The sequence below is a fragment of the Trachurus japonicus genome, chromosome 15 (assembly GCF_045865225.1).
Source record: "Trachurus japonicus isolate A0001 chromosome 15, Traja_1.0".
NCBI lineage: Eukaryota > Metazoa > Chordata > Actinopteri > Carangiformes > Carangidae > Trachurus > Trachurus japonicus.
This window is the reverse complement of record NC_140921.1, coordinates 23001620-23027767: the sequence shown is the minus strand read 5'-3', so window position 1 is coordinate 23027767 and position 26148 is coordinate 23001620. Positions and strand designations below refer to the sequence as shown.

At 39.7% G+C, this 26148-nt stretch overlaps 1 protein-coding gene across 1 annotated transcript in view; it reads right to left on the bottom strand.

Moving 5' to 3' along the window:
* Positions 1-24400, bottom strand: part of cfap46 (cilia and flagella associated protein 46) — a 39741-nt gene extending 15341 nt beyond the window's left edge. The window contains exons 1-36 of the mRNA XM_085800553.1: positions 24275-24400; positions 24064-24188; positions 22466-22597; positions 22057-22121; positions 21108-21272; positions 20592-20715; positions 20236-20330; positions 19179-19331; positions 18891-18990; positions 18388-18486; positions 17853-18043; positions 16847-17072; positions 16643-16754; positions 14994-15123; positions 14336-14460; positions 13876-13994; positions 12925-13028; positions 11747-11959; positions 10865-11063; positions 8663-8812; positions 7590-7700; positions 6481-6662; positions 5995-6126; positions 5704-5869; positions 4804-4879; positions 4384-4519; positions 4109-4292; positions 3519-3672; positions 2730-2953; positions 2470-2601; positions 2217-2378; positions 1647-1795; positions 1192-1290; positions 1061-1115; positions 571-717; positions 65-265 (exon numbers count right to left, since the gene is read on the bottom strand). Of these exons, the coding sequence (XP_085656679.1) occupies positions 65-265; positions 571-717; positions 1061-1115; positions 1192-1290; positions 1647-1795; positions 2217-2378; positions 2470-2601; positions 2730-2953; positions 3519-3672; positions 4109-4292; positions 4384-4519; positions 4804-4879; positions 5704-5869; positions 5995-6126; positions 6481-6662; positions 7590-7700; positions 8663-8812; positions 10865-11063; positions 11747-11959; positions 12925-13028; positions 13876-13994; positions 14336-14460; positions 14994-15123; positions 16643-16754; positions 16847-17072; positions 17853-18043; positions 18388-18486; positions 18891-18990; positions 19179-19331; positions 20236-20330; positions 20592-20715; positions 21108-21272; positions 22057-22121; positions 22466-22597; positions 24064-24188; positions 24275-24323 (4986 nt within the window). The 5' untranslated portion in view covers positions 24324-24400. The remainder of the gene's footprint in view (positions 1-64; positions 266-570; positions 718-1060; positions 1116-1191; positions 1291-1646; positions 1796-2216; positions 2379-2469; positions 2602-2729; positions 2954-3518; positions 3673-4108; positions 4293-4383; positions 4520-4803; positions 4880-5703; positions 5870-5994; positions 6127-6480; positions 6663-7589; positions 7701-8662; positions 8813-10864; positions 11064-11746; positions 11960-12924; positions 13029-13875; positions 13995-14335; positions 14461-14993; positions 15124-16642; positions 16755-16846; positions 17073-17852; positions 18044-18387; positions 18487-18890; positions 18991-19178; positions 19332-20235; positions 20331-20591; positions 20716-21107; positions 21273-22056; positions 22122-22465; positions 22598-24063; positions 24189-24274) is intronic.
* Positions 24401-26148: the final 1748 nt, after the last annotated feature.

Below are 26148 nucleotides of genomic sequence, written 5' to 3'. Positions count from 1 at the left end.
ACTGAGGAAACAAACTGAGTGTATTTGTACTTTATATGATTGTTAAATAATAGTGAATCTATACCTTGGTTTGTGTACCATCAAGTTTCTGGCCTACTACAGCTCTAACCTTGGTGAGGGTGAGCTGATACCAGAACTCCTCATCCCCACCCAGGGCTTGGGCTTTGTCCAGCAGAATCAGAGCTTGGGCATGGTTCTGCTCTTCACAAGCCAAAGTGGCCATAAGGAGCAAACTTCTTGCCACTGACTTCTGATCTGCCACCTCCTGGACAGAGAGAATGTAGAGAGGATATGAGCTGAACCGAATGAAACTGAATGACTAAATAACTAAATATTTCAATGGTCAGGATAGACCATCAGCAAAATGTCACTGCATAACAGATTGTAGGATAACACTGTCTTTCAAATAACTTGAAAATATTTGTCACCATATCAGATATAATGGTGGTTCTGTGTGGTATGGCATGACAGTAAAACCAAAATCAAATCAGTGTTGCTCGCATTGATATGATTTAAAAACATGGTGACATTTGTCAGCAGTGTTTTTCTTGTCTTTTAGGTCACCCTCACCACTATGTGAGCCTTGGCCAGGAGCTCTCTGGCAGGTTGATAAAGCCCAACGCTGAGGCAAACCTCAGTCTTATCCAGCCAAATGTCCTGAGCACGTGCATCCATACTCTGTCGTCCCAATCCAATGTTTTCATCCACCTTGGCTTTCTGAAAAATGACAAAGATAGTATGGGACAATTCACTTTCTTTCTGCAACAGAAAAGAAATGCCAAGAACTTAGACCAATCTCAGCTTGAAGTTTATGAGATGAGCCTAGTAGTTAGATTAACCATCAATCAGTGTTACATTAAAAGTATAGAGGTAATTAGAGCATACAGTATGGTACATTTCCTTTGCCGGTATTGACTATAGTTAGTTACTTATGGTCACTTGACAATCATCTATGAAGTAATAAAATAGAGTTAATTAGAAGTTGTAGATCTTGTAAATGCCTTTGATACAAAAAAAAAAAAGAAAAATCATTTTCTGATTTTGTGAGCAGCTGGCCAACCTGGGTTTTGTGAACATCTCTGCTCTCCTGTGAAAAACCAATCACTTTATGGCACCTAAAAGCAAGAGTATGATTTGGTTATTAAAGAAAAAATGTACAGCCATTAAATCTGTATTGCAATGTTGACATACTCCATCTGTTCCTCTTCTTGAATTCTGCACAAGTTGTTGAGCTTCTCCCGATATGGTGAAAGTGTCTCTAAACCCAGTTGACAACAGGTCCTCACAATTCTAGTTTGGCCAGAAAAGAACAACAGAAAAAGTAACTACAGTAAAAAACAAAAATTGATTAGAATGGCGTTGAGTTGATGCTCAATCTCTCCCTTTCCTGGATTTTAACTGTTTTAGCTGGTTTTAGTCAATTCACTCTGGTACACAATTTAAACATAGTGGATTGGAGCACACAGACCAAAATACAATACGCCTATTTCAGCACTGTTCATATCCCTATTAATAATGAAGGAGTACCCACCCGATTTAGCACTGCACCTGATTAACATTTCCAGACTCACAACAGTTGAGTAGAAAGTTTGAGTATGTTATACTTCTAATGGCAAAGTCGCCTCAATTCTTGAGAGTTCTCCTACCTAAGTCTGTAGAGATCAGTGAGGCTCTGCCTTGCCAAAAGGTCATGGGCAATAACTTCAGCTAGATGCATTATGGGCAGGGTGAGGTGATCCAGTGACAGCGAGTGAAGCTCTTTTTCCAGCAGGTCAAGATAAAACAGGCTTTGAGTCTAAAACCAAACAACAACAAAAAATAATAACAAATTATTAGCTATTAAATGAGGTGATACAATGGTGTCTGAGTCTACGGCCAACTGCATTAGAGTTATATACTATACTCCTACTGCTGCAACATATACAGTACAAGATATTGAAAAAAAATAGCATTTTTGTTCAAATACAAAACAGAAAACTGAGTGATTGGACAAAGACAGTCCAATCAGAAGATAGACACAAGATGGGTAATGGGGTATAGGTTTGCATAGATACACAGAGATCACATACTACATATTTTCTAATTATACTGATAACCAGTCTTTGATCTGACGACCAGTGGATACAATTCACGCTATGTTGAAAGCAACGAAATCAGAGATAATACCAGAAATAGTAGATAGTCATTAAACTGGGAACTGTGACAAAGAGACTTGCCTGCTTGGTGATGCTGTGTTTATTGATACAGTGGGGGTTACTGTTGGTACTGAATATCTCCCTGGCCTGGTCAGGACAGATGTAACGAGCCCAGTCTTTTGGTGATGAAGGAAGTCCCTGATCCAGGACAACAGACCCAAGTCTTTCTTCTGCAGTGGTTTTCTGGCAAGAAAGAGGTATAGAAACGCTATTATTCTTGTTATTACTACTATATAATGCAGAAAAGCTTTTAAATAATAATATGTGAACTTACATCTTTCATTTTTACATCTTTATTGCCTTTTCCCTTGTCTTTGCCTTTCTTTGATCCAGCTGAGGGAGGAGGCTGGAGCTGCTGAGTTTTTGCCATTTCACTGGAAATCTCACAAGCAACTGCCATGGCAACCTGCAGCAAAATACGATGCACAAATGCATATTCAATTTTCAACTCAAATATGATCTGTGTTGAGAAAACAGCCTCATTAACATTGCCAAAGTTGAGTGACGTACAAGATTGCAGTAAAGATGCAGTACCTGCCAAATTTGAAGTACAAAGGTGTAGGCTCTGAGCAGGTTCAGCTGGTGCTCAGGTGAAGTCCTGTCTGCCATGACAGCGAGCAGAGTGTGTGCTCGGACTAAGTAGTCGAGGCATCGCACTTCCCTCAGACCAGACAGATTTTGGATGAATGACAATCCCTGGACTCCAACCAAAGACTCACATCCCAATGAACGGAAATCCCTCTTTTTGGACTCATATTCTAAATTCAAGATAGAGAGACACGCTTTACTGTGACCAGACAGACTGATAGACAGGGAGATAGAGGCACAAACAGCATCTCTGTAATTAGTTTCAACCTTTTGTTTGACTTATATTCAGTTAGTCTCTAATCTTCACATGCTTGTGGCAGGAGACTTAAGAGTCTCAGTGGGTGTCCACATGGGGCTGAAATCTGTGTCTTTGTCTGCTATTCCTCTGAACAATATTTGCTTGGTTTATTCTTTTTTTTCTTTCTTTACAAAACAAAAGCACAAACACTGTTCCATTGTTGATGCAACGCTGTGATGTGACCCTTTTCTAGATCAGGCAGAGGAGACGTTTTTCCCCTTTGACTAATCAAGTTTAAAAAATCAGGAATTTCCTAAAATAAAAGTGTACAGGCAAATGTGCAACAGCACAACACAACAGCTGAGCCTATACGGCCTCTGAGATATCCGTTTCATGCTCACATGGGTACCTCGATGCAGATATCTGACATTTTTCGTTTGAGTCTAGAATGCAACATGGGATAATTTAGAATAGTAACAGGTCATTTAAAGGCTCACCTGCTCCCTCTACCTGTTCAGGTTCCAGCTGTAGAATGGCGTCTATGGCCCACTGAACGTGGTGCTGGGCTCTGGCTTTGGGGAAGTTGTGACAATACAGCCACTCTCCAAATTCCAGCATAAGGTTGACCTTCTGCCATTTAGTCTTTGTGCTCTGCATCACAAACACAAAAGACAACCTCAGTATCCTATTCTAACATTTTGATTGTGCTTTGTTCAAAAACAAATTTCCATTGTTCATGTTGGACAGGCAAGTTTTAAAACATTTTTTTTTTAATATAATGGTAAGGCCCCTTGGAGCTAGAGCTGACGCTGCATGGTGCTCTAAAACAATATGTGCAGTCTGCACCATCCAGGCTACAGCTAAGACTTGGAAAGAAGATGAAATAACATTCTGGGCCCACTAGATGGTGCTTGAGCCTCATGTTCAATCGTCTTTGTTTCAAACCAAAGGTCTATAACTGAAATAGTAGATTTAATAAGCATAATCACTCATATGACAGATTTCAAAAATGATCTGTCTAAATTAATCTGTGGATGGATCCTCTTTTTGGTAATGATAGAAAACGGTAGCAGAACAGAGGTATTACCGACAGAGATGTGATGGATTTCTGGTAGCAGGTCAGCTGCTGGGTTATATTGCCAGCATACAGTGCCACCTGATGCCACATAAATGAACAGCACTGTTCTCCTTCATCTTGAAACTTCTGCATGTCCATTAATATGCTTTCCCCCAGTCGTGCTTTCACTAGAATGCGATGCTTCAGCAAAGGTCTGGTTAAAACACAGAAGGCGTTAAGATTTCCCTTTGTCTTTCTGTTTTCTATCTTTCTAGTATTTTTTTATTTCTTCCATTTTTACTTACAATCTCTGTTTGCTGCGAGGCATGTCTCTAGTAGCTGTGTCCAGTAGTTGGAGAGCACTTTTCCAATCTGTTCTATCAATGTGGATGTGGAGCAACAAGCTGTAAATGGCTGCTCTCAGGTTTAGGTCCTCTTCTTCTATTATAGAGACAACAAATAATTTTCAGGAGATTCATCTGTGAACCTGTGAAAGCAAGCTGTTCATAATGCAGTTATCAATGTACAGTAGATGTTAATGTTCCAAAAAAGTAGAACTCTGAATGGAAATGTTGCAATTCATTGTCTATCCTGAACTTATTTTTGTGTTATCCTATATTTACAGCAGAGATACAGAGAATGATCAGAGCTGTAGCAGGGAGTAAAACCAAATATGAAGTCACCTGCGAGAGGGTAAAGTTCTTTCTGGTCCTTTTTCAACTCACCTGTTGCTTCATGTTTAGAACTCCCATGTGGCAGCGGTGACGTCAAGGTCAGCAAACCTCTCACTTTGCCCTGTTTCTTAAGTAGAAGACAGATTAGATTAATATGCTGGAAGAAGAGTGATAGAAGAGCATTGTTGATGGTTGTTGTGGGTCATTGGTGGCACTTTAAGCTCACTGATGTGTAAGACTGTTGTTTGACCTTGTCCTGTGTACAACCCAGCCCCTGTATCTGTAAAGATCCCTCCACACAGTTGCATTACTGGCTGTAATTATGTTGGTCATCTCTGACATTCACTCTTTGAATCCCATACAGAAGAAAATAACACAAATATATTAAAACAAGAGAGAATAAGACTTGCTGTGGTCACAGCAGTGGTGAAGAACAGTGTCAAATTGGAAAGAATATCACAAGCGGAACTGTTTTCTCACATTTGAGCACATCTGTCCTTCCCCTCAAGAATTATTTTCAGCAATTCCATCATCAATTAAACATGACAGAGCATATTTAAGGCTGTTGCAGCATCTTTGTTTTTACTTTGATAGCAACTAAATAAACGTCATTTGAAAAATTAGGACAAAATGGAAAAATACCAAGGCATCATAGAAGGTCAATTCTGCTTGTCATTCAACTGTCACTTGCTGTTGTTGCTCATACTTGTTTGGCTTTGTGTGAAGCTATTTAAATGTTTGATGATATATCTAGTTTGTATCTCAGTTCTCTGCCCATATATACAATAAAATGTCTTTCACAATGGTGGTCATTTTCCCAATGAAGACTTGGAAAGACAGCTCACACATGACACCAACATGACAAATGCCAAAATTTACATGATGATGGTATAAGATGGTATATAGATTGATGGATGGATGGAAGGATGGATGGACTTTTTTTGTTTTTACATTTGTCTGTTTGGTGGCGGTATGGATCAAAGCATTCAGGATCCTCTCCAGGGGATCTTGGAGTTGCCATCTTCCCTCAGGAGTATGTGTCAGGGGTAGACAAGTGTTCCAGTAATGTTTGGCAGCTGTGACACACAAAGCTGGATTCTTAGCCTTTTCTGCATAGCTGTGGAAAACAATAGAGAGCAAGCTGATAAGAAATAATAAATTAAGATAAAACAAACAAACAAACAACTAATTTGTTTGTAGTTCAACATAATAGTCAATACAAAAATTAACCGTGAACAGCACCTGACACTGGAGAGAAGCATCTTCATAGCCTCTTTGTATGTCTGTAGATCTCCATTGGACTCATGGACTAAGCCCAAACCCCTCAGACAGGCTGCACTGGCTAGCATTTCATTCACTGAAGTCAGATCATACCTGGGTGTAGGAGGACATTTAATACCGGTCAGTAAAAGCCAAACTGACATCCTCTAGAATATTTAAAACATTGCAACAAAATCCAAAAATTATAACTTGAAAAGTGAACATTTATGAAAATGACGCATTTAAATCACCTGCAATACACGTGAATGTGCACAAGATGTCACCTGCCCCTCAGACAGTATACATCTCAACCCTCCCTTACACTCACCTCTAATGATTTTTACACATATTCACACAAGTACTGTCTCTTCTGTCTATTTTAACAATTAGAAAAAATGAAAGATCTGTCTTGGTATTTCTAAAAGTCTCTTAATGTTTAAATAAAGTGTAATCATCAAGTACACTTACAAAATACAGGACATAGTGTTGAGGCTCTTTGCTGCTGCATCTTCCAGCTGCAGAGCACTCTTGGTGCAACACAACATCAAGTTGTGTTCCTTTTCATAGTGGCAGAAGGTAGCCAGCTGGCACCACACCTGCATCTCCACCACAGCGTCTGTCCAGCTGCATTCTGACGCCATGCTCACCAGCTTTAGGAAAGGAGTGAGGAGAAAGAGGGGGAGGGGGCGGGAGTGGAGGTGGTGAGGGAAAAGGATGGAGGAGGAGACGAAGTGCAGACACATGAGAAGTGGGAGTGTGGGAAAAGAGGGGAGGAGAAGGTAAGAGAAAAGATGAAAGAAGAGGGTGGGCAGACAAAACAGGGGAGGCAAGCAGAGACGGAATGAAAAGAAAGGAGAGAAAATTGGGAAATTAAATAATATAAGCAAGGAATGGGAGAAAATAGGAAGTGTAGAGTGAAAAGGGGACAAAGGTAATAGAACAGAAAGGAGAATAAAAGGAAGGGACAGAAATGAAGCGAGGATTGATGAAGGCAAAAAGAGCAATTAAATAAAAAAAGACAGTGCTAGAGTTAGACAAATAGCAAAGGCAAGCATGGGAACAGAAACCAGAGAGTAAAGGAGTAAAGGAGGCAGAAGAAGAAGGTATTAGAGTGAAGAAAATATATGGTGATGGTGACATGCAGATAAGGGAAGGTTGGTAGTGTAACAGAAAAGAAAAAATCAGGGGTAGGGAATGGCAAGAGGGATGGAGAGAGTGATGGAGAACGGGAAGCGTGTATAACTTAAAAGACGAGGAAGAAAAAGGAAAACAGAGCCACGGGGCGATGGATGGATGACAGGCATGGTGAAAGAGGATAAAGGTGTGGAAAAAGACCAAAGGGTCTGAAGTGCAGAGCGAGCAATTCTCCACAGAGAAAATGCACATCACATATCATGTCAGAGAAATGTCTGATGACTTTATCCCAACCAAAGAACGACGAGGAAGAGAGCTACAGTATCTTGAAGGTGTTGACACATTATGAGACGTGAGACAGGCTCTGAGGCTCAGGGTCATATCGCCGTCTGTTTGTTTGGCAGCAGCCAAAGCAGCAAAAATGTGAATAGTAAAGTACATACTGAGGAGAGACTGGGAACTGAGAACTCCATGTGCCTCGGGTTCCTGTTGCACTGGAGCATCTCCACTCCAACCAGCACGCTTGTCATCGCCGACACTCCCTCATTCTCACACTGAAAACAGCAGGGAGAACAACGCATACTAAGCATTTCAGTGCCAACCTCTGCTGAATATACACTAATCCCTTAAGTTCAATTATACAAAAGACGTATACATGTATTACTACTTGCTTATCAATTATGCATGAGCTTGCAGCATGATTATCATATTACATGTGTCCAAAATATTGCAGAGATGGCTTCGTTGATGTATAACTTCCTGCTGTGTGGAAAATTAGTTGATGAATGATTTATCGATAGTAATAAGAAATAATCCCCATTTATATTACTGGTAACCCTGTATTCTTTTACTTGCATGGTAAGAAACAAACCTCATTTGTGACTCAAGTCAGATCAGGCTGAGAGGACAAATGTAGGACAGGAAATTATTGGCTAACAAATGGTGATATGATTTGGGTGACGAACCAAACAGTCCATTTAACTGACCTCAAGATACTATATCTATATGTAATATAGATAAGGTAGCGATAACAGCTACAACACCAAAAAGATTAATAAAAAGGCCAGGCACAATGACTGTGTGCAATATCATTATCACATTACATTATTATGAATGTGACATGATTATATTGTGACACAGCAGCTTTACAGTAGTCTCAAACATAATTCATCCTCAGAGCCATTTTTTTTTAAAAATCGTACACACAGAGGATGTGTTGAAACATATGAAAGAGCTTGCTGTAGGACAATCATTTTATTGTTTAATAAACCTATTCTCTAATGGACCGTTTGTTTTCAGGCAATGCATCAAAGCAATAGAGAAAATTTTCCAAGTCACTGACTACATGGAAAATAAATTCTAAGTGGCCAAGACACTAAGGTACTAAGATCATACTGAAATTAAGAAATTATTTTCATGTCAGATCCGAAACTTCAACTGCCAACCAAGACTATAATCATATAGTAGTTGCGTACTTTAAAGACAACCAGAGTTAGACTGACATGGACAATGGTACCTCGTCTTTAGTGTCAATCTTTGAGCCAATCTGCTGTTGCAGCAGTCTCTTGATCTGCACCCAAGTGGCCACCACTTGTTTCCTTGCTGCAATGGGGACTGTGTCCTCTGGGATTTTGCAGTTGGACATGTGGAGGGCGTAGTCACACAGCTGGAAGGAAGGAAAGAAAAAGGTTTAAAATATATATACACACCACTTATGATGTCATCTATCTATCTATCTATCTATCTATCTATAGTATTATTATATTAGAAATGTTTACATCAAACCAAGTGCTTGTCAGAAAATCTGCCTTTTTCATAGCCCCATGCCTTCCTAGCGTGTAAGCTGCAGATGTGAGACACATACACAAAACATTCAAATTCAGTGAGACTTTGTTCAAGTCAGACACTGTATCTGACCCTGCTGTGTGACTACTTATGAAAAATGTACTGGAAAGGCTCATTTTTTTAATCTTCTCTTCAAAAAGGGGACAGATATGATGAAATTTTGTTAATAATTCACTGATAAAGTGACTTTCATCTGGAGTTAGAACTGATATTCATGGTGGATCCTTTGAATAGAAAAGGAGAAAGGAAACAGGGCTTAATTGGCAACTGCAGCAAAGAGAACAGAGATATCAGACTCCAGTGGTCGACAAAGAAACTCCGTTATGAAAGTTATATGTGAGTGTGTGTGTGTGCATGGTCAGATGGATTATAGGGGATGAATGGGAAACAAAAGATGCCCTAAGACTCTTAAACTTTTCACCTGTGATGTTTCAACATGTCACGATATCAGCTCAAAGAGGAATTACTGCAAATGTTCCTGAAAAGGCCAGTGGTTCTTAGATACAAATGCAATGCCATACAGAACTCAGTGATGTCTGTGATGTCTAGGTCTATGACCCTTGCTTTGAGTGTGAAAGTCTCAGCATATATAAAGTGACTCTTTTCTTTGAAATACATTTCAGGGGATGGCTGTACTTAAAGCTCACTTCCCAACCACATCAAATGGAGGATAAAAGCACAGTATCTGTATGGTATTGGCCTTTTTCATAATTTCTGATTTTATAATTCCAAAATTTAGAGAGCATTTGGAAGGTTATAAAAGCAGCATTTATGGTTTAAACTGTGGTTTCAAAGGTGACAAAATGGGACTGGAAAGTTGAAAACTTTCAAAGAGTGTGAGTAAACTGTTCCATGCATAATGTTGGCAGTGTGGTATCCCTACAAAAGATTAAAATTTCAGTTTGTGACTGATTATCATATCTCTCCAAAGATTCAGCAAACTCCATTTAAAGATTATACACACACTCTTCAGCACACTCCTTTCAACTCCTTTCAGAGATTCCAATCTGTTCTTAAGCTTTGAATGCTGGGATTTCAGAAATTGTTTTCACAGTGTAAAGATCAGACAGTGAAAAAAAGAGGAGCTGAAAACACCACAATCAGTCTGCGAGGGAGTTGGCACAAGGTCACCCATTTTCGCCTCAAGAAAATAAAACCAATCAACAGATATCCAGCTTCACGTGTTTATATTAATGTACAGGTAGGTTCCTGAAAAGGTGGCTACTGAGTGGTCATGATTTCACATTGCATGATACTTGAAGGTTCCTAAACCCTGAGGAAAGTATTATAACTTTTTTCACTCACTCTCATTCAACACAGATTACGTCTTATCTTCTTAGGAGGTTTTGGACAAAGTCAGTTAGCAGGCAATTGTCTAAGATTTTGCAATGTAGGGACTTTTAATACAACAATGGTAAAAAAGGATATTTTAAGGAAATTTCATTGTGACATTGAAGGTTTTATGTCCACGTGGTTATCAATGGATCAGCAACAATATGATAAAAATGACTGTATGTTACAGAGAATTTTATGTAGATAACAGACAAGTTTTATGAACATGATTATTGATATATCATTGTGTATTGTTTGTTTTGTTTGGTTGTTCTTGTTCTTGTTGATTGTTGTGTTATTTGTTTTGTTCTTATTGTGTCTGTTGTATTTGAATATGTTATTTGGTCTGGTTTGAAATAAATTATGAAAACAAAAACAAAACATGTTGGTGTACCTGAATCTGTGTAGTAGTCCACTGCAAAAGCCTAAATGCTTCAATAATGTAAATAAAACCTCCACATGCTGAAGAATTAAATATATTAGTAGAGACATTTAGTCACGCACAGGTGCAAATCCTGCTGCCACACAAAAACTGACATACCTCTAATGCCTTGTGGACATCTTGCTGGGCAGCAGGGTCTAAAAATACAGTAGCGGTGGCAGCCTTCTCTGTCCCCTTCTCAGCTCTGCCTTTACCCTTGTCTTCTTGCACTGCTTCCTTGGCATTGTCAGGTTCACACAGAGGCTGGATCAAACCGCGGGCCACAGTGTCACACAGCAGCACAACAAGGGCACGATTCCTGATAAAAGCAATGCAAAGGACAATCACAACTGACATAATCTGGAAAAACGAGGACAGCAAGTTGCACTGATGGCCGCACATCTTTGTTTTGATCTTTAAAGGTAGGAATGTTTGGTCTCCTATCATGAACAATAACTGCTTCCTTCATAGCCAAAAATAACAACAAAGCTTAAACTGCTTTTTATTGCATGAATTAGTTGCAGTGCTACAGAGAATACATTTACAAACATTTTTCTGAGGTCAACTTTGACCGTGCCTAAAGTGATTTTCGGAGGACAAGTGTACATATTGCTGTTATTAGCTGAAAAAGTAATAATTTTCAAAGTTCACCTGAAATTGAATGACTTAATATCCACAGTAGTCCACTGAGGGTTGAGAGAGTGACTGCTGGGCTGATGAAATTCTTTGAAAACCCACCAAGTAATCTTAAAATATGTACACTCATCAGACTGAGAACTGCTCTGTTTAATATTTTCATGAATGCTGACATTTTATGAATGAGTTTTCATCAAACGCATGTGATATTCCGGTTCTGACCTGTTTACAATGTTCACATCAACATCAATTCATTCATCAGGGGAGCAGCTTGGCTCATTTTTTTCACATTTACAAAAAACGAGAGGCCAAACACTTCGACAATTCTGTCCAACAGAATGATACTTATTTAGAAACCCAGCCTACCCAGTGTAATCTATCTTTCGTAGCATCTCCACCAGACTCTGGAAGGAGGGAAGCAGGTGTTGGTACTCGCCAGCTGCTAGTGAGCGGCTGCTGTAGTTCCACAGGTAAATGGCTGCATTTGCAACCACCCACGGCTCCCTGATCTCTGATCCCAGCTCTGCTGCCCGCAAGAAGTTGGAGGTGGCGTAGGCAGAAAGAGCCTGGATCCAGTCCCTGGGTGAGAGAGGTAAAGAAGAACAGTAGAGAGCGCAAGTGAGAATGGGAAGGTCTCTGAAAGTGATTGTTATTGAGAGAGAAAGGTAGAGCAGTATAGTAGCCACACGGTGTCATCTTGAATGAACTAAAGGTGAAAAAGACAAGAAGGTAGAAAAAAAAAATCTAGTTTAAACTTGTAATGCATAAGGTTTTTACATGAATAGCTCCATTTGCTGGGTAAAAGTGCCATACTTTTCTGCATGATGCAAAGGGAAGAGTGAAAGTCTACTCTGACAATGTCAGATAGGTTATACCTGATGAGGCATGCAACAGCAATTTGTTTGAGCACCTGGATGCACAGTCATAGCTCTCAGCCCCTACATTGTAATGTGTTGTTCAGGCAAAATGTCAAGCAAAGCAGAGTAGTGCAGTAGTTCCACAGCTGAATATGTCAGTTCTTGTGCATTCAACAAAGGCACCTTCTTTGTAGAATACAATGATGACTGTGATCCAGGGAGAGAAAAAAATGCACATAGAAAGCATTTCATGAGACACACACGTTTGATTTTTGGTACAGATTATTTATCTTTGTTCTCTGATCCGGAAGTGCATAAGGTGATGGAGCAACAGCACAATACGGGTAGTGACTGATCCTGGAGCTTTGTAGTGTGCTCCTACAATGTTTTGGTCTTCATCTTTTAGAGATAATCACATTATTGATGTTCATATCACAGGATTCAGGAGGTGCTGGTTTTAGATGGTGTGGAGTGTGCACTTTTATTTTAAGAGATAAAATAAAGTGCAAGAGATTATGTCATAATTTCTGACCAGTTATGCAAACTGTGAATAGTTTAAAAGACTGCATGGTTAAAAGAGCCACTTCTAATGTAGCATGAAATAATCTCACTTGGATATTTCAATGATTGTTAGTTTAGCACAAAAACAAAAACCATTCATTCATCATCAAACTAAAATCAATTCACCTGTAAATAATCCATTGTGGGTCTTCTTCAGACACAACTTCCTGTGGAGGGACAGCAGGGCTGTTCAGCTGCACCCCCTCTGTTAGCAGCTTTTGGACGGTGGCCTGAGCAAAACAGAGCACATTCATTTTACTACCTCAAAGGATAATATAAAAGGTGACTTCCTGTTTTGACAATTTCATAACAAAAGGAGATGAGAAGACCTTCCACTTTGGGGATGACAGCTTCTCTAGAGCCGTTCAAGCTCATCTATAGCAGATCAAAGAAAAAGAAACTACCGGTGAGTATTTCACTCCTGCAGCGGATAACTTGGGTAAGGAAGTTGTCTTCATCATCAGAGTGGTAGAGAGGTATGTATCTTTTAATTCAATGAATTACGACCCTATTCTTAAAAAAGAAAATATCAAACGTCACAGAACAAAGGGAACAATACAAGAGAGGCAACAGCATGAGTCAGTTTTGGCAAGGTCATGTGGTTGCTGTGGATGGTTGTCTCCATTTTCTTCAAAGTGCTGTCAAGTTAACATCTCTATGGACTTAATAAAGACCTGAAGCTGCAGGCTTGATAGGAAGTGTGATTACATAATAAAGATGAGCTCATATCACAAGCACAGCGATTTCTGCCTCCGACCAATACAACATGAACATCCCAGGCTCGTTAGAAATTCGTATAATGCTTGTCTACCTCTGAAAAGAGTCTGTGGTAATCGCCTCATCTTTCAAAAGAGGAGTTGATGATAAAACATTAATATTCCCATTATGTATTTGTGAAAATCAACACGTCAAAACAATAAACATCTACAGCTAGATAAGCTTGAGATAAAACTTTATAGAGCAGCTCTCTGCAAATAATAATGTCTATTAACATAATAAAGGTTTGTGTCTGATTTGTGAAACAAAACTGATGAATTGTCAAAGAGTGATTACTTTTTAGGAGGTAGGAGCACACACCTCAGCACTGATGAAGTGGATTTCAGCTAAGAGGCGCAGAAGGTCCCTCACACCGGTTTGGTTTTCATTGCTGCTGTGAAGACATTCTGCACAGCTCTCCTCCTCCGAACATGTACATTCTGCAGAGAATTGACAAAAACTGTGTTGGAAATTCTCCCAAGGCCTCTGCTTCCTGAGTCTAACACTGTTACAGCCACTACTGCACTGTTTCATGTCTGTCTGTCTTTTCTCATTAGTAATACCAAATTATATCTTATATAAACTAGATCTATATGGATCTAATTTACATGTGAACTGTGGGCTGGAGATAAAGATAAAGGCTTAATCCTGCTAATGATAACACAGCAATTAATCTACTGTACATTCATAATTTTTGTTTAAACCATTGTAATACCATATCCCTCAGCTTTATATTCCTGGTATGTAAGTAGTCAGTGTAAGGATGCATTCATTATCTTACTGTCAGCCTTAGAAATCTTCCATCTCCCATCATCGTAAAGCAAACAGAATCGACAAGCAGCTCGGCACACATCCCAAACTTCCTGTTTCCTAGCTGTCTTCACAAGTGTTGCCCACAACTTCATCCTTGAACAACCAAGAAACAAAAAAAGCTTATTATTTATAATTGTGGAAGCCACAGTCATGCTGCATAATGATATACGGTTGCTTGTTAACAGGACCATGAGCATTAAACTTCTGCTTTGGGGAAGCTTCAAGTCTTGAAGGCTCTGCCCTCCTCTAACCATCAAGCCTGACATTTTTTGATGTACCAACTTTTTAACTGCAATGATAGGGGCAGACGTGGGGAACTCAGCTTTGCGTGCTGAATAAGGAGATGTAATAGAACATTGCAGATTCTTATAACAACAATTTTAACTGCAAATACGAGCAACTGATCAAACAGTCAGCAGTACTGTATCTAATGTTCAGTAAAAGTAAGGAGTAATAAATTCAACAAGGCATAAAACAGCTGATTATAAAGGCAATTTTCCAACTGGGTTTGTGGGAGGCCTGACAGCAAAGAATAATTACAGAGAAAGTTTTACATTGTCAAGAAGACAAAAAAGGCTCCAACATGTATGATACATTTGAATGAATATATTTGAATGCACGTGCACCTCTCTGTGTTGTCACTGTCTCCAGTTTGTCTGGCCAAGTGTCCATTCACCCTCTGTAAAGATGTAGAGTGATGCTGAGCCTTCGCAGAAAGCTGAGCCAGTGGTCCAGATCCAAGACTGCCAACAGGAACTAGACAGATTTGTTGAAGTACTGTTTGCATAAGTCAATTCAGTTGAGCTATTACTACAGTGGAAAAAACATATTTATTTATCTAAAGAACAAATTAGTAAAAGTTTCTTGCTATTGTGCATAACAAAAGGTCTAGTCATTGTGTTCCTTAACTTAGACCTAAATGATCCTTCATAATTTATAGAACACAGGATAAATCTGCACTCATGCATCCAGAGAATGTTTTCCTTTTGAGGAAGTTACATAATTATCCTTATTATGCCATGTCCGTGTAAGCAAATGGAAATCCATCTCAGGGGATACAGGAGTAAATGGCCCATTTCCAACTCTTCCAAATCTTTCTAACAGGGCTGTTATTGACTGCAGTGTAATCATATTAGACATGTAGGACGAAACCAAAAACAAAGAAACATGTTCCAGTTTTTCATTCAAATCCACCTAGAGCAACAGGGGTAATCAAGCATTTGTTTAATGAATCGAATTATGACTACACGTCCGTAACTTAAGGGTTTTAAAGAAGCAAAAAGGCTCAAACGCCTGTGTGCTCACAACAAACACACTCTCATGCACACACCTCTCATTGATGAATGTCTAAGGAACAATACAAAATGTGGAAGCATTATATGTTACAAATCATTAAGTCCTCTGGTCTCAAGGGTTCCTTGGTGTGCTGGCTTTGAAGTTAAGAGCTAAGAACGATTAAATGTTATCATCTAGGGGATGGTTAAGATTTATAGATAAAAACAGGTGGTGTCTCTAGGGACTAAAGCTTTTTACCCATGCCTGCAGAAACCGTTACAGGCCTGTTCTTCCCTTGGTCATTAGGACTGCTGAGTGTTCATTTGATGCTGCAGACCAAGGAGCCTGGTTTGAATCTGAGATCAAAGGCCCTCACTGGGCTCAAGCCCTTCTGCTCCATGATCCACTGCACACAGCTGACACTGTAAGCTACACTGGAACACACACTGATTTTCTGAGAGATTGCATACAACCCTGAAACAAAGTTTAACGCTGCCACTGAGAGACTTTCTGTACAGACTTGGAGATCAAGGAGCAAATTTTCGTACAAGACAGTCCTCTGTCATTCATTCAGTTTTCATTCAAAATCTGTGAGTAATCGAAAGCTGCTTTACTGAGAAAGCAGTTCATTGCACAATCAGTGCAGAGGACTGCCATTTTATGGTTGAATGAATTATAATGTTACAAAACCACCAGTCCTTGGCTCTACATTGTTTGATGATATGAAATAGTCAGATACTTTTACACTTCATCGTTCCTCCCTTAAACGTTTGTGCATAGGGGAGAAAAGGCCACTTACCTTCAGGCAAAAAATACCTGGGATCAGAATTATATGAGTTATATTATATATTATTCTGTTTGTTTAATGAAATGTTTGATCCATGGTGTAGATTAAAGAGGCAAACTGCCCCTACAAGACAATATCTTTCCACTCAAAGATGCCTTACAGAAAGTCAACTGTGTTTTAGTGAAAGTGACAATAACGACAAGAAATCCTTACTTGGATTGTCTCCATCCAAGACTGTCTGGAAATCATCAGGGCCCAGAAGGAGTCCCACAGAAACCAGGATGGGACGGGTGTCTGTCTTATCTTTGGTTTGAATATCCCTGACCTGAGGAAGAGAGAAAGGGGCTGTATGTCAGACTTAACTTGTTGTGTAGTAAATTTACAGTCTAGACAGTTTGATGCAGAGGGAATTAAAACCTGCTGCATAAGCAGAGCAGCTTTGTCCTCCATCCGGGCGGGTGTTTGGTAGATGGCCCCTCTGAGCTGCAGGAGGCGCAAAGCTGACGACAGGCGTTCTTGTTGTCTCCCGTTATCCAGCAGCATGGCTTTCTGAAGGTGGGTCAAAGAAGCCTCCAGGCGCCCCTCCACCTCTTCAATCATGGCCAGCTCTAAGTGGACCTGACAGCGCATCTCCAGCAACATACTGTAAAAATAAAACACAAAGGCTTCAAGCATACACTAATGTGATCAAAGTAGAGAGTCGGGCGATACTGATATCTACTTGCATCATCTTCAGTCAAGTACCATAATAAAGGTTCTCAGCAATTATGAAAAAAATGTAAGAGTGAAAGAAAAAAGGCTTGTCTTTCTTACTATAAATCATGTCATAGAGCATAAATTATGTTCGTATTCATCTTGTTTCAAATGTCAAAAAAAAAAGTGCTGTGTTTCCTAAAGCCCTAAGACATGTACACATATCCTTGTTACATCCATGTCTGTGTGCTCCTAGTGTCTCCCATAGACACCGGCCCTCCACTCACTCATCACCAGATCTTTACAGTTCACCACTTGGTAACTTAGTCAGGCTCCTTTCCCATGATCTCAAGAATTTGGTGCTCCCTAGTCTCCTGTGTTTTTGTCCCCAGCATTTTTTACTCCTTTGTGTTTTTGCTCCCGTGTCTCTTGCCTCGTTTTGAGCCTGTCTCCCTGTGCTCCCAGATTCCCTTCCCTGCCAGCAAGCAGCTGCTCTGGACCCGCTTCCCCTCCCCAGACCTTCTCCTCCTCCACGCCTCACCGTCCTTGCCTGCCTGCCTACTTGTGTCCTCCAGCTCCCTCTCTCTCCCTCTCCTGCTCTCCAGCCCCTAGCCTCCCCTGTGGATTCAATAAAGTGTATTGAGGGTGAACTCAGTGTCTGCCTCCTTGGTCCGCCAGCCACCTGTTGTCACAAACCTTGTATCATGATGAATTAGAAGAAGGTGCTAACCTCTCTATGTCTTCCAGTGCTTGCACTACTCTGAGCAGAGATGTCTTTATATGTTTCCTGAGGTTGTGCTGCAAAAGGGGCAAGCAGAATCTCCACTGAGTAGCACACACTGCCTGCACAGCCTCGGGGTCGCCCTCTGACACTGCAGTCTGCAGCCACTGATCCAGCTTGCCTATCTCCTTCAGCCGTGCCTGTGGAATAAAAGCCACAGAATCTCCAAATCTCAATACTCCTATGTTCTTGGCAAGTGTACTTGTTTTGAATATAAAGAGACAATTTGTAGACTTAAGTTTTCACACCAAAATACGATGTGGTATGAAATGAAATTGCATGATCCCACTTTCACAAAACTTTTTTCTTGTCAGAGGAAAAAACTCTTAAAATCTACTCATCTCTCATGATTGCCTTATACAAATTATAGGATTACAGAAATATTATCTAACAGTGATCTAAGCTTCTCCCAATGGGTCCACTACCTGCATTATAACATGCAATAAAATTCCATGGCTGATAATTCATGTCTATGATTGAATACCTCCACACTGGCTTTGGAATAGATATTCATCTTCGCCTCGTTCTTCAGTAAGTTGATTTCACTGTTGACACATTCCATTATAATGCGTTGGCCAGTACTCTAAAAAGACAAACACACGTGTGCTTTCAGAAGACAACATTCAACAGTGCATGGAAAAGAGAATGACACTGCAAACTATTAAGTCCTGTTTCGTGGCAACATGCAATGTCGAATGAATATATAATTGTTTCACCTAATTTTCCAAGGAGCAAAAGGGGAAAATGACTGAAAAACCTACTACGTACCTCTCTGTGAAATACATTCCTACATGGTTGAAAGAAATCAAAAAAACTGCAGCAACCTCTTGGGCATGAGCTCTGCTAATTAATCCTATCTATTGTCAGGAGCCTACTTAAGAGGGGATGTCAAATTCCATGCATAAATTTGCATGTTTTCATAGTATGTACAGTTACGGCATGGAACCACACTCCGCCTGAGGTTTTAAAAGAATATCGGACACTCACAGCCTCTCTTGCCGACTTTAGCTCTTTCAAACAGTCGGCAGCTACTTTCTGATGCTTCACTTGCAAGGCCAGCAGAGCCAACTCCAGGAGGAAGGCAACTCTGCAAATCCCAGATAAAACATAATTTATACAATTCACAACACTGCAGTACAGTAATCTGAGTCTTGTACTGCCCTTGGGATATCCATATGTGGGTTTACGTTGTTGGAAGGTTTAGGAAGAGGACAGGGAGCAAGAAAGGTAAGCTTGCTTGGTAGGAGATTTGATCGGGCATTTTGGGTCACAGACCTGTCAGCTGGTTGGATGGGGATTGGGCTGTGGAGAGGGCTAAGGTTCACGGGAACACCTGATGTTGTTGAACAATCCACCAGGAGATGGAAAATCTCTTCAAGCTTGGCAGAATACTCCTTCGTCAGCTCATCCTCATTTATTTCTAGCAACCTGGTGCAGACAACAGGAAAAGGTGTTTGTGTACATAAACATTCACTCACATACAAGAGAATGCATGCATATTTTCATTTGCCCTCTAATATACTCCCACCAAACTGTGTATAAAGCTTAGGCAAAATAACCTATATGATGCTGACGAACGCTGGGTCGGCTGAGTCACACTGTCAACGTTCATAGCTGAGCTGAGAAGCCTTAAGGAGCACTGACATGTTGAGTACATGCCCGCAGAAAAGTGGGGGCTGGGTTCATTCTATACTATGCCACACCAGAAATCATGAGCCGTATGTACACAGGCACACAGATAAACCTTTAAACCTCCACTACGGGACGCCACAGACTAAGCTGACAGCCAGTAGATGACTGGACTATTGTCTCAGGTTTAATTTTCATAGAGCTTCCATGTTAGCTGAAAGCAGTAAAGCTTTAGGAACACAAACACATCGATATCCCTCTGTAAGTTCTACAGCTTTAGAAAACATAGCATATAAAAAAATACATTTTCTAGGTTAAGAAAATAGAATGGTAGAGATCAAAAAACATATCCTATAATTTGAATATAAATACATTCATAAATAATAATAGTTATGAGCCAGCTTGTCTGTATTATTAGCTGAAAGCGTCTTAAAGAACTGAACAAACAATAAATCACTAAAACACATGCTTTCAACCACAGGTTTGTCTCCGATTGTAAAAAAAATAAATAAAATACAATAAAAGCAAACACTATTAAAGAAGATCAAGGGCTTCTTTTCTTGGACAACTCCAGCACAACTTGTTTATCTGAGCTGCAGATAAAGGGAATTGGTTTTTATCACAACATGAAAAGCAATGTTTTTTGGGATCCTGCAGCAAAGTTACAGACAAAAAAACACAACTTAACAGAACCGTTGCTTACTTTTTAAATTCCTGTAATTTGTAAATGACTGCTAAGATGGTATTCTGCCCACTCATTTCAATGAGGACATCACCTTCCGTCAGACTATGTTGGACCTAAGAAGAGAGGAGTAAAGGTAGACATCATTCTAAATTGTGTCACTAGCAAGTCTTCTTAATTCTATGAGAGACCATATAAATAAAAGACAATTTATTGCATTAAAAGAAGCAAATTAAACATAGCTAGTAGCTCGACCAGTAGATAATTACAAATAGTGGATGCAATAAATTAATTTCCACATTTGATGATGTTTAGATACATTCGTGTGTAGGGTCACACATTATTTCCATTATTTGACAAAGAAAAATGCTTTTTACCAATAATGTAAAGAGTTTGGGATAAAGATGTGGTGTATGTGACTGGATGAATTCTTCTGTGACTTTGGTAAAACTTGCAGCATCCTCCATTTCCCCAGAGTCAATGAGACATTTGATCAGGTGCCTGAGTAGAAAGCAAAAAAAAAAAAAAGGATTCATGACATTTTTGCAACAGTGTCTTGCAAACATGAAGGTGGTTTCCTGGACAATTTCCAAAAAATATAGAGATGCTGCCATGTGGTGCAACTGAACTTGGCCCCAAGTTCCCAGTTTTGTATTGTGGTATGTACACCTCACTATTGTACATGCAGCACACATACTGAGACAAATAAACATAATAGTTGATGAAGCTTGTAATGTTCTTTTTTTTTTAAACAGAAATTCCACTCTTTAGTAGGCAGCTAATTATAACTGAGCGAGGAAACCAGGTCATAAATGAATTGTATAAGACTGAACAGAATCAGGACTGGACTATTTCATGAAAGGAAAGTAAGAGAGCACTGTGGGGTCACTTGCATCATGAGTTCAGCCCTCCAGCTGTGGTCTTGGTCTGCCACCTCCTCCAGACTTTGGACCACCTGCCGGAGGGAGGGCACCAGGTAGAGGCACCGCCCTTGTCGCAGGAGGGGACGCACTGTCTGGAAATATAGCACTGATGCATTGAACACCATGTAATGGTATCTGAAAGACACAAACCCCATGCAGAGGAAGTAAGCACACAACACTGAATTATTTATATGATGCACATGCAAGCCATTTCATCTCTTAATAAAACTCAATTCAGCCCAAGTGTCAACTCTTTATGGCGTAGTCCTGTGAATTGCAAATGTGTGTGGATTAGCCATGGTCCAATGAGCCACAGGAGAGCACCCTGTATAAGCCTTTCTGTATGAAATAAGGGAAATTTATGAATTCAAGGCGCTGTTTAAGAGAAAATTGTGTGAACAGACTGTTTCAGTGCTGCTAATTTATTCACTAGAGAATGTGTTGTACAGTAGTCTGGACTGGATGCATTGGATATGTATTCTCTTTGGTGTTAATTGGGATTGCTCATTCAGCTCATTTATTGACAGGTCATGAGTTCATTAGCAAAGGGATTTGGAGCTGATTATTAGCAAAGGCTACTGGAGTATCTCCAAAGACATATTTCTGTGCAAGGAAACTTTTTGTTCATAGTGTCAACTATTAAATCTGCAGTTATAACACCTTTCATCATGCTCAGTTTCTTCAAAATAGCTGTTAAAATGTAGAGGATGGGCTAAATTTCATACGCTTATAAATAAGAGGTTGGGGCAGCACACTGAACTCTCATAACATGAATAATGTTCACTTTGGTGATTCACTGTATGTTTTTTCACAGGCATGACTAGCAAACTTTACATATCAGAGATGATCAACTGTACATGACATACATTGGTCTTAAGTTTTCTTGACAAGCCGAGCTCACATCTGAGAGGTTACATACCTTGGTTCATGCTTTGAAACTTCTATTGCTTTAAGAAAACACACCACAGCCTCTTCAAAGTCCTCCTAAGACAGAAAATAATGGGGGAAGTGAGAAGTGTCACATCAGACAAACAGACAAAGATCACACAATAAAGTAATTCAATGGGGGCCATAGCTTGATAAAAGACCAAGAATAACCTTAAACTGTACAAACTGTGGAAAGACAAAAGGGCAATATGCATTAAAGACTGAATCACAGTGTGGGAAAAAAAAAAGATGAAAGCTTGCTAATGACGCTGGGATATTCGCTCCATTGTAACTGCAAACAGGAGCAGAGCAGCACATACAACAATTGTATTCCTCATTGGCACACACACATAAACACACACAACCCCCTTGAGGAGATGTGTCCAATTTACTGTCCTCACCACACTCCCAGTGGCCAACGGAGACTTCAGCTGGCCCTGGCAGAGGTACGCTCGACACAGAAATTGATTAGCTGGCGGATTCCCTTCAAAGTACATCTTTAGACACGCTGCGCTTATCTCCAAACAACCCAGCTGAAAACACAGAGAAAGAGATACACGAAGGCCAACAAAATAAATATTTCAACCTTATCCGCCGTTATATCGTGTCACAAGCACTTCTCTACATTTGATGCATTATTAAAACTATTCAGAAATGGCTTAATGTACAGTAAGTGAGATGCCCATTTATTTTATGCCGCATAAAAAATGTCTTAATTGCAGACTGTTATCCTTGAGGATGTCAGTGCTGTGTTATATACTGTCTCCAGCTAAATCAATAGATAAATAAATTCACACATAGGGTAGGGTAGCTTTCATTGAAGGGATTGCAGCACTGTCAGGGGAGATAATCTCCAAACAGAAATTAAACAGTATAAGGCTTTAATTGTGTCATGATTAGTTTCAAGTAAAATAAATAAATAAATAAAACAAGTTAAACTGAAAATTGTAATGAACTTTGGCTCGGTGTGTTGGAAAACATCTTAATGCAACAGGAATATTCATGGTTCTTGAGAAAACTAAAGAATGTGATGCAGAGGATGAGGACTAATTCAGTATTCACTTAAGCCTGAGACTTCAAGGCAAACTTGCTGTATGATATAAAGAAGAGAGAACAAATCACATTATGGAATAGCAGTGTGTTTCATTATTCAAATATGTTTCCTTTGCCCCAGGACACTTCAGTCTACAATAGTGAATATTCATTACTATTCCCTAATGGGAGAATCGCTAGATTTAGCAAACAAAAGTACATATACAAAAACAGTGACATACTGAGATTAATGGTAAGTCTCTTGTGTGAGAGGGTTCAGCAGAGGTTTCTTTTTTTCCTCTTTCCATCAAAATCTGTAAATACTAGCGAAGCATTGGCATTGATTAACCATCAGCCACAAAATGATCCAGATCCTACTTTATTTACTCAATCCCAATAAATCCTCTCTGCATGTTCAAAATGTCACTAATAATTCAAGAATCTCCACAGAAGAAGAGATGCCTACACATCCTCAGAACGGTAACCTAAATACATCAGTAAACATATTTCACTGTAAGATGTTAGATGTAAATCTTTCATTCTTGAAGGTTGCTTGAAGTCTTCTTATGTTGACTTATAGCTCCACAATATGGCAACAATTGAGTCAAACTTTGTAAATTTGGTCATTAGCACCTAGTACAGTATACTGTAACTGTGCACTGGCCTGTTAGTTTTTCATTGCAATTTAGACAAAGCCAGTCCCTGTCCTTAGAAAGGCAAAGCCCATTGTGCTGTCCGGAACAGTGAAATGTGTTATCTTTACAAATGGATTTGATAAGACTGATGTGGTGTTTTTCTGACATTTTTCCTTGGAAACGACTGTCTCATCAAATCCATTTGACTCATTGACTGATTCAGAGCCTGTTATCCTTTCAAATTAAGGTTAGAGCCCTGCTTTCACTACTCTAACGAAGTCTGTGTATAAAAGAGCAGTACACTGAACCAGTGAGCCTGCCTCAAGCCTCACCTGAAGAGCTACATCCGCGCAAATGACGTACAACTCCGGTGCACCGCGTGGACATCCTCCTGCGCTGCCTCCAGCTGCTGTCATGTCCTTGATTAAGTGGTAGGCCGACTGCAGAGCTCCAGAGTCTGCATGAAATACCCCACATTGAACATAGCTTACTGTCACAACTCCTTTCAGCTGGCATGTCACTGAATTATAATATAACACAAACCTTGTTGCTCTTTTGCCTGGTTTAGGTACTGACGAATGTCCAGGTCCATGTCTTGTTTCACCGTTCACCAATTCATTCGCGTAACTTATGTACCGGTACTTTACCTTGTTACTCAGTGGTCAAAAAAGTCGAACAGTTGGATAACCTACATGGCAATTGGTCAAACTTGTTGGTAATGCGAATATGCCACTCATTCGCTGTATTACTAGAATGAACAACTTAACTTAGCCTGTGTTGACGGCAAAACTATTCCGCCATCCGTGTTTATAGTTGGTGAGCGTTACTTAGCAACCGGAGACCTGAACTACGGTAAGCGAAAGGGGCAAAAAGGGCCGACACCCGTTGTCTTATCTTGCAAAATGATTATGATGGCATTGGCCTGACTACCATCTAGAATTTAAATATATAATGTAGTCTCACATAAAATTATGTCATTGTTGTACTTTATTCACATTATGATACATTTGGTCTCGCAAATATAATACAATAATAATAAAATAAAAAGACTACGAGGAAACAAAATGACAAATTACATTGCTCCCTCCCCCTCTCACTCCCTCTCTCTCTCTGTCTATGTCTGCCTGTCTCTGACACACACATCGCCTACATACTGACATGGGTACAAAAAGCACCTCTTCATGCTTGTGGTCCCAACGCTTCTTAACTTCAAAGTGCATCATTAGAAATCAGGCCACTCTGTGCAAATATAATTTACTTGGTTAAACCAAGTACCCCTACTGATGTGACAGGGGACAAAGTAGTCAGGCAAAGCAAACTACTGTGGCTCTCTCCCTAATGGACTTGGGAATCCTAGTTTGAGGTTCAAATGACAGAAACATGTATTACCTGCCAGTATTTCAAAGCGGCATAGATAGCTCCTCAGTGGCCCTCAAGCAAATTTGTTAAGCAGTTCATTGTAGGATCTGTCTAAAAATACACACAAAGAGAATATTCACCCTTTGGAAGGCTTTAAAAGTGAAATATATAATTATTTCCTGCAAGAGATTTTTCCTCTGTCACTTGACCTACTTAATAGTTTGAGTTAGTGCTTTTATTTGTTGTTTAAAATTTCTGTCATGTCATAGGGTAGTTTTGCGTAAATATATTTAGAGCAAAATCTTGGTGGGCCAGATGTGGTCTACTACTACAAACATATAACATATGTCAGATGTATGAAGTAGGCACTTTGTATCAGTGCATCACACAGTACCTGCAGTTACTGCTTTCAAAAGCGACCATTTGAAACAGAATTGAGTTAAAACGTACACAATTTTTTGAAATTACAGAACAAGTATTTTCATAGCAAAATAGGGTGTGGCTGTTCACAAGCCAGACACCCAACACAGATGGTGCTGTATGATGATGAATAGGCAAGAAAAATGTTAAATGTGCTAGAGCAGACCGGCATCCAATATGATATAAAAATGCACCTGTCCTGCAATAGCCTACTGTATATCGTACAAGAATAACTTCCAATCCTAATTGATACACTGTATTGTATCTGATCTCACAGGGTGCAGGTCAAATCAGCAAATGTGGAAAAGTCTTTTGAAATAAAATATATGCCAATATCCCAAAATGGACCAGAGCTCACTCTGTACATACAGTAAATGTCTTTAATTCACTGTTAGGCCTACTGTCAAAGAAATTTAGGACTAACTTACATGAGTAACAAGCCTGCACTCTTCTCCTCTAATCTTAGAAACTGAAAAGTGAATTCAAGTTCAACCCAATGAATAAATGTTAAGCTCCAGTTAGCTCAATAGAAGATTTTAGTTCCATTCAGCTTCTGTTTACACAGTCTATTTTTCTGAAATGCAGCATGTTTGGGTCATGGTCTCTCATAAAATTATAAAGGAAATTGAAATGCCATT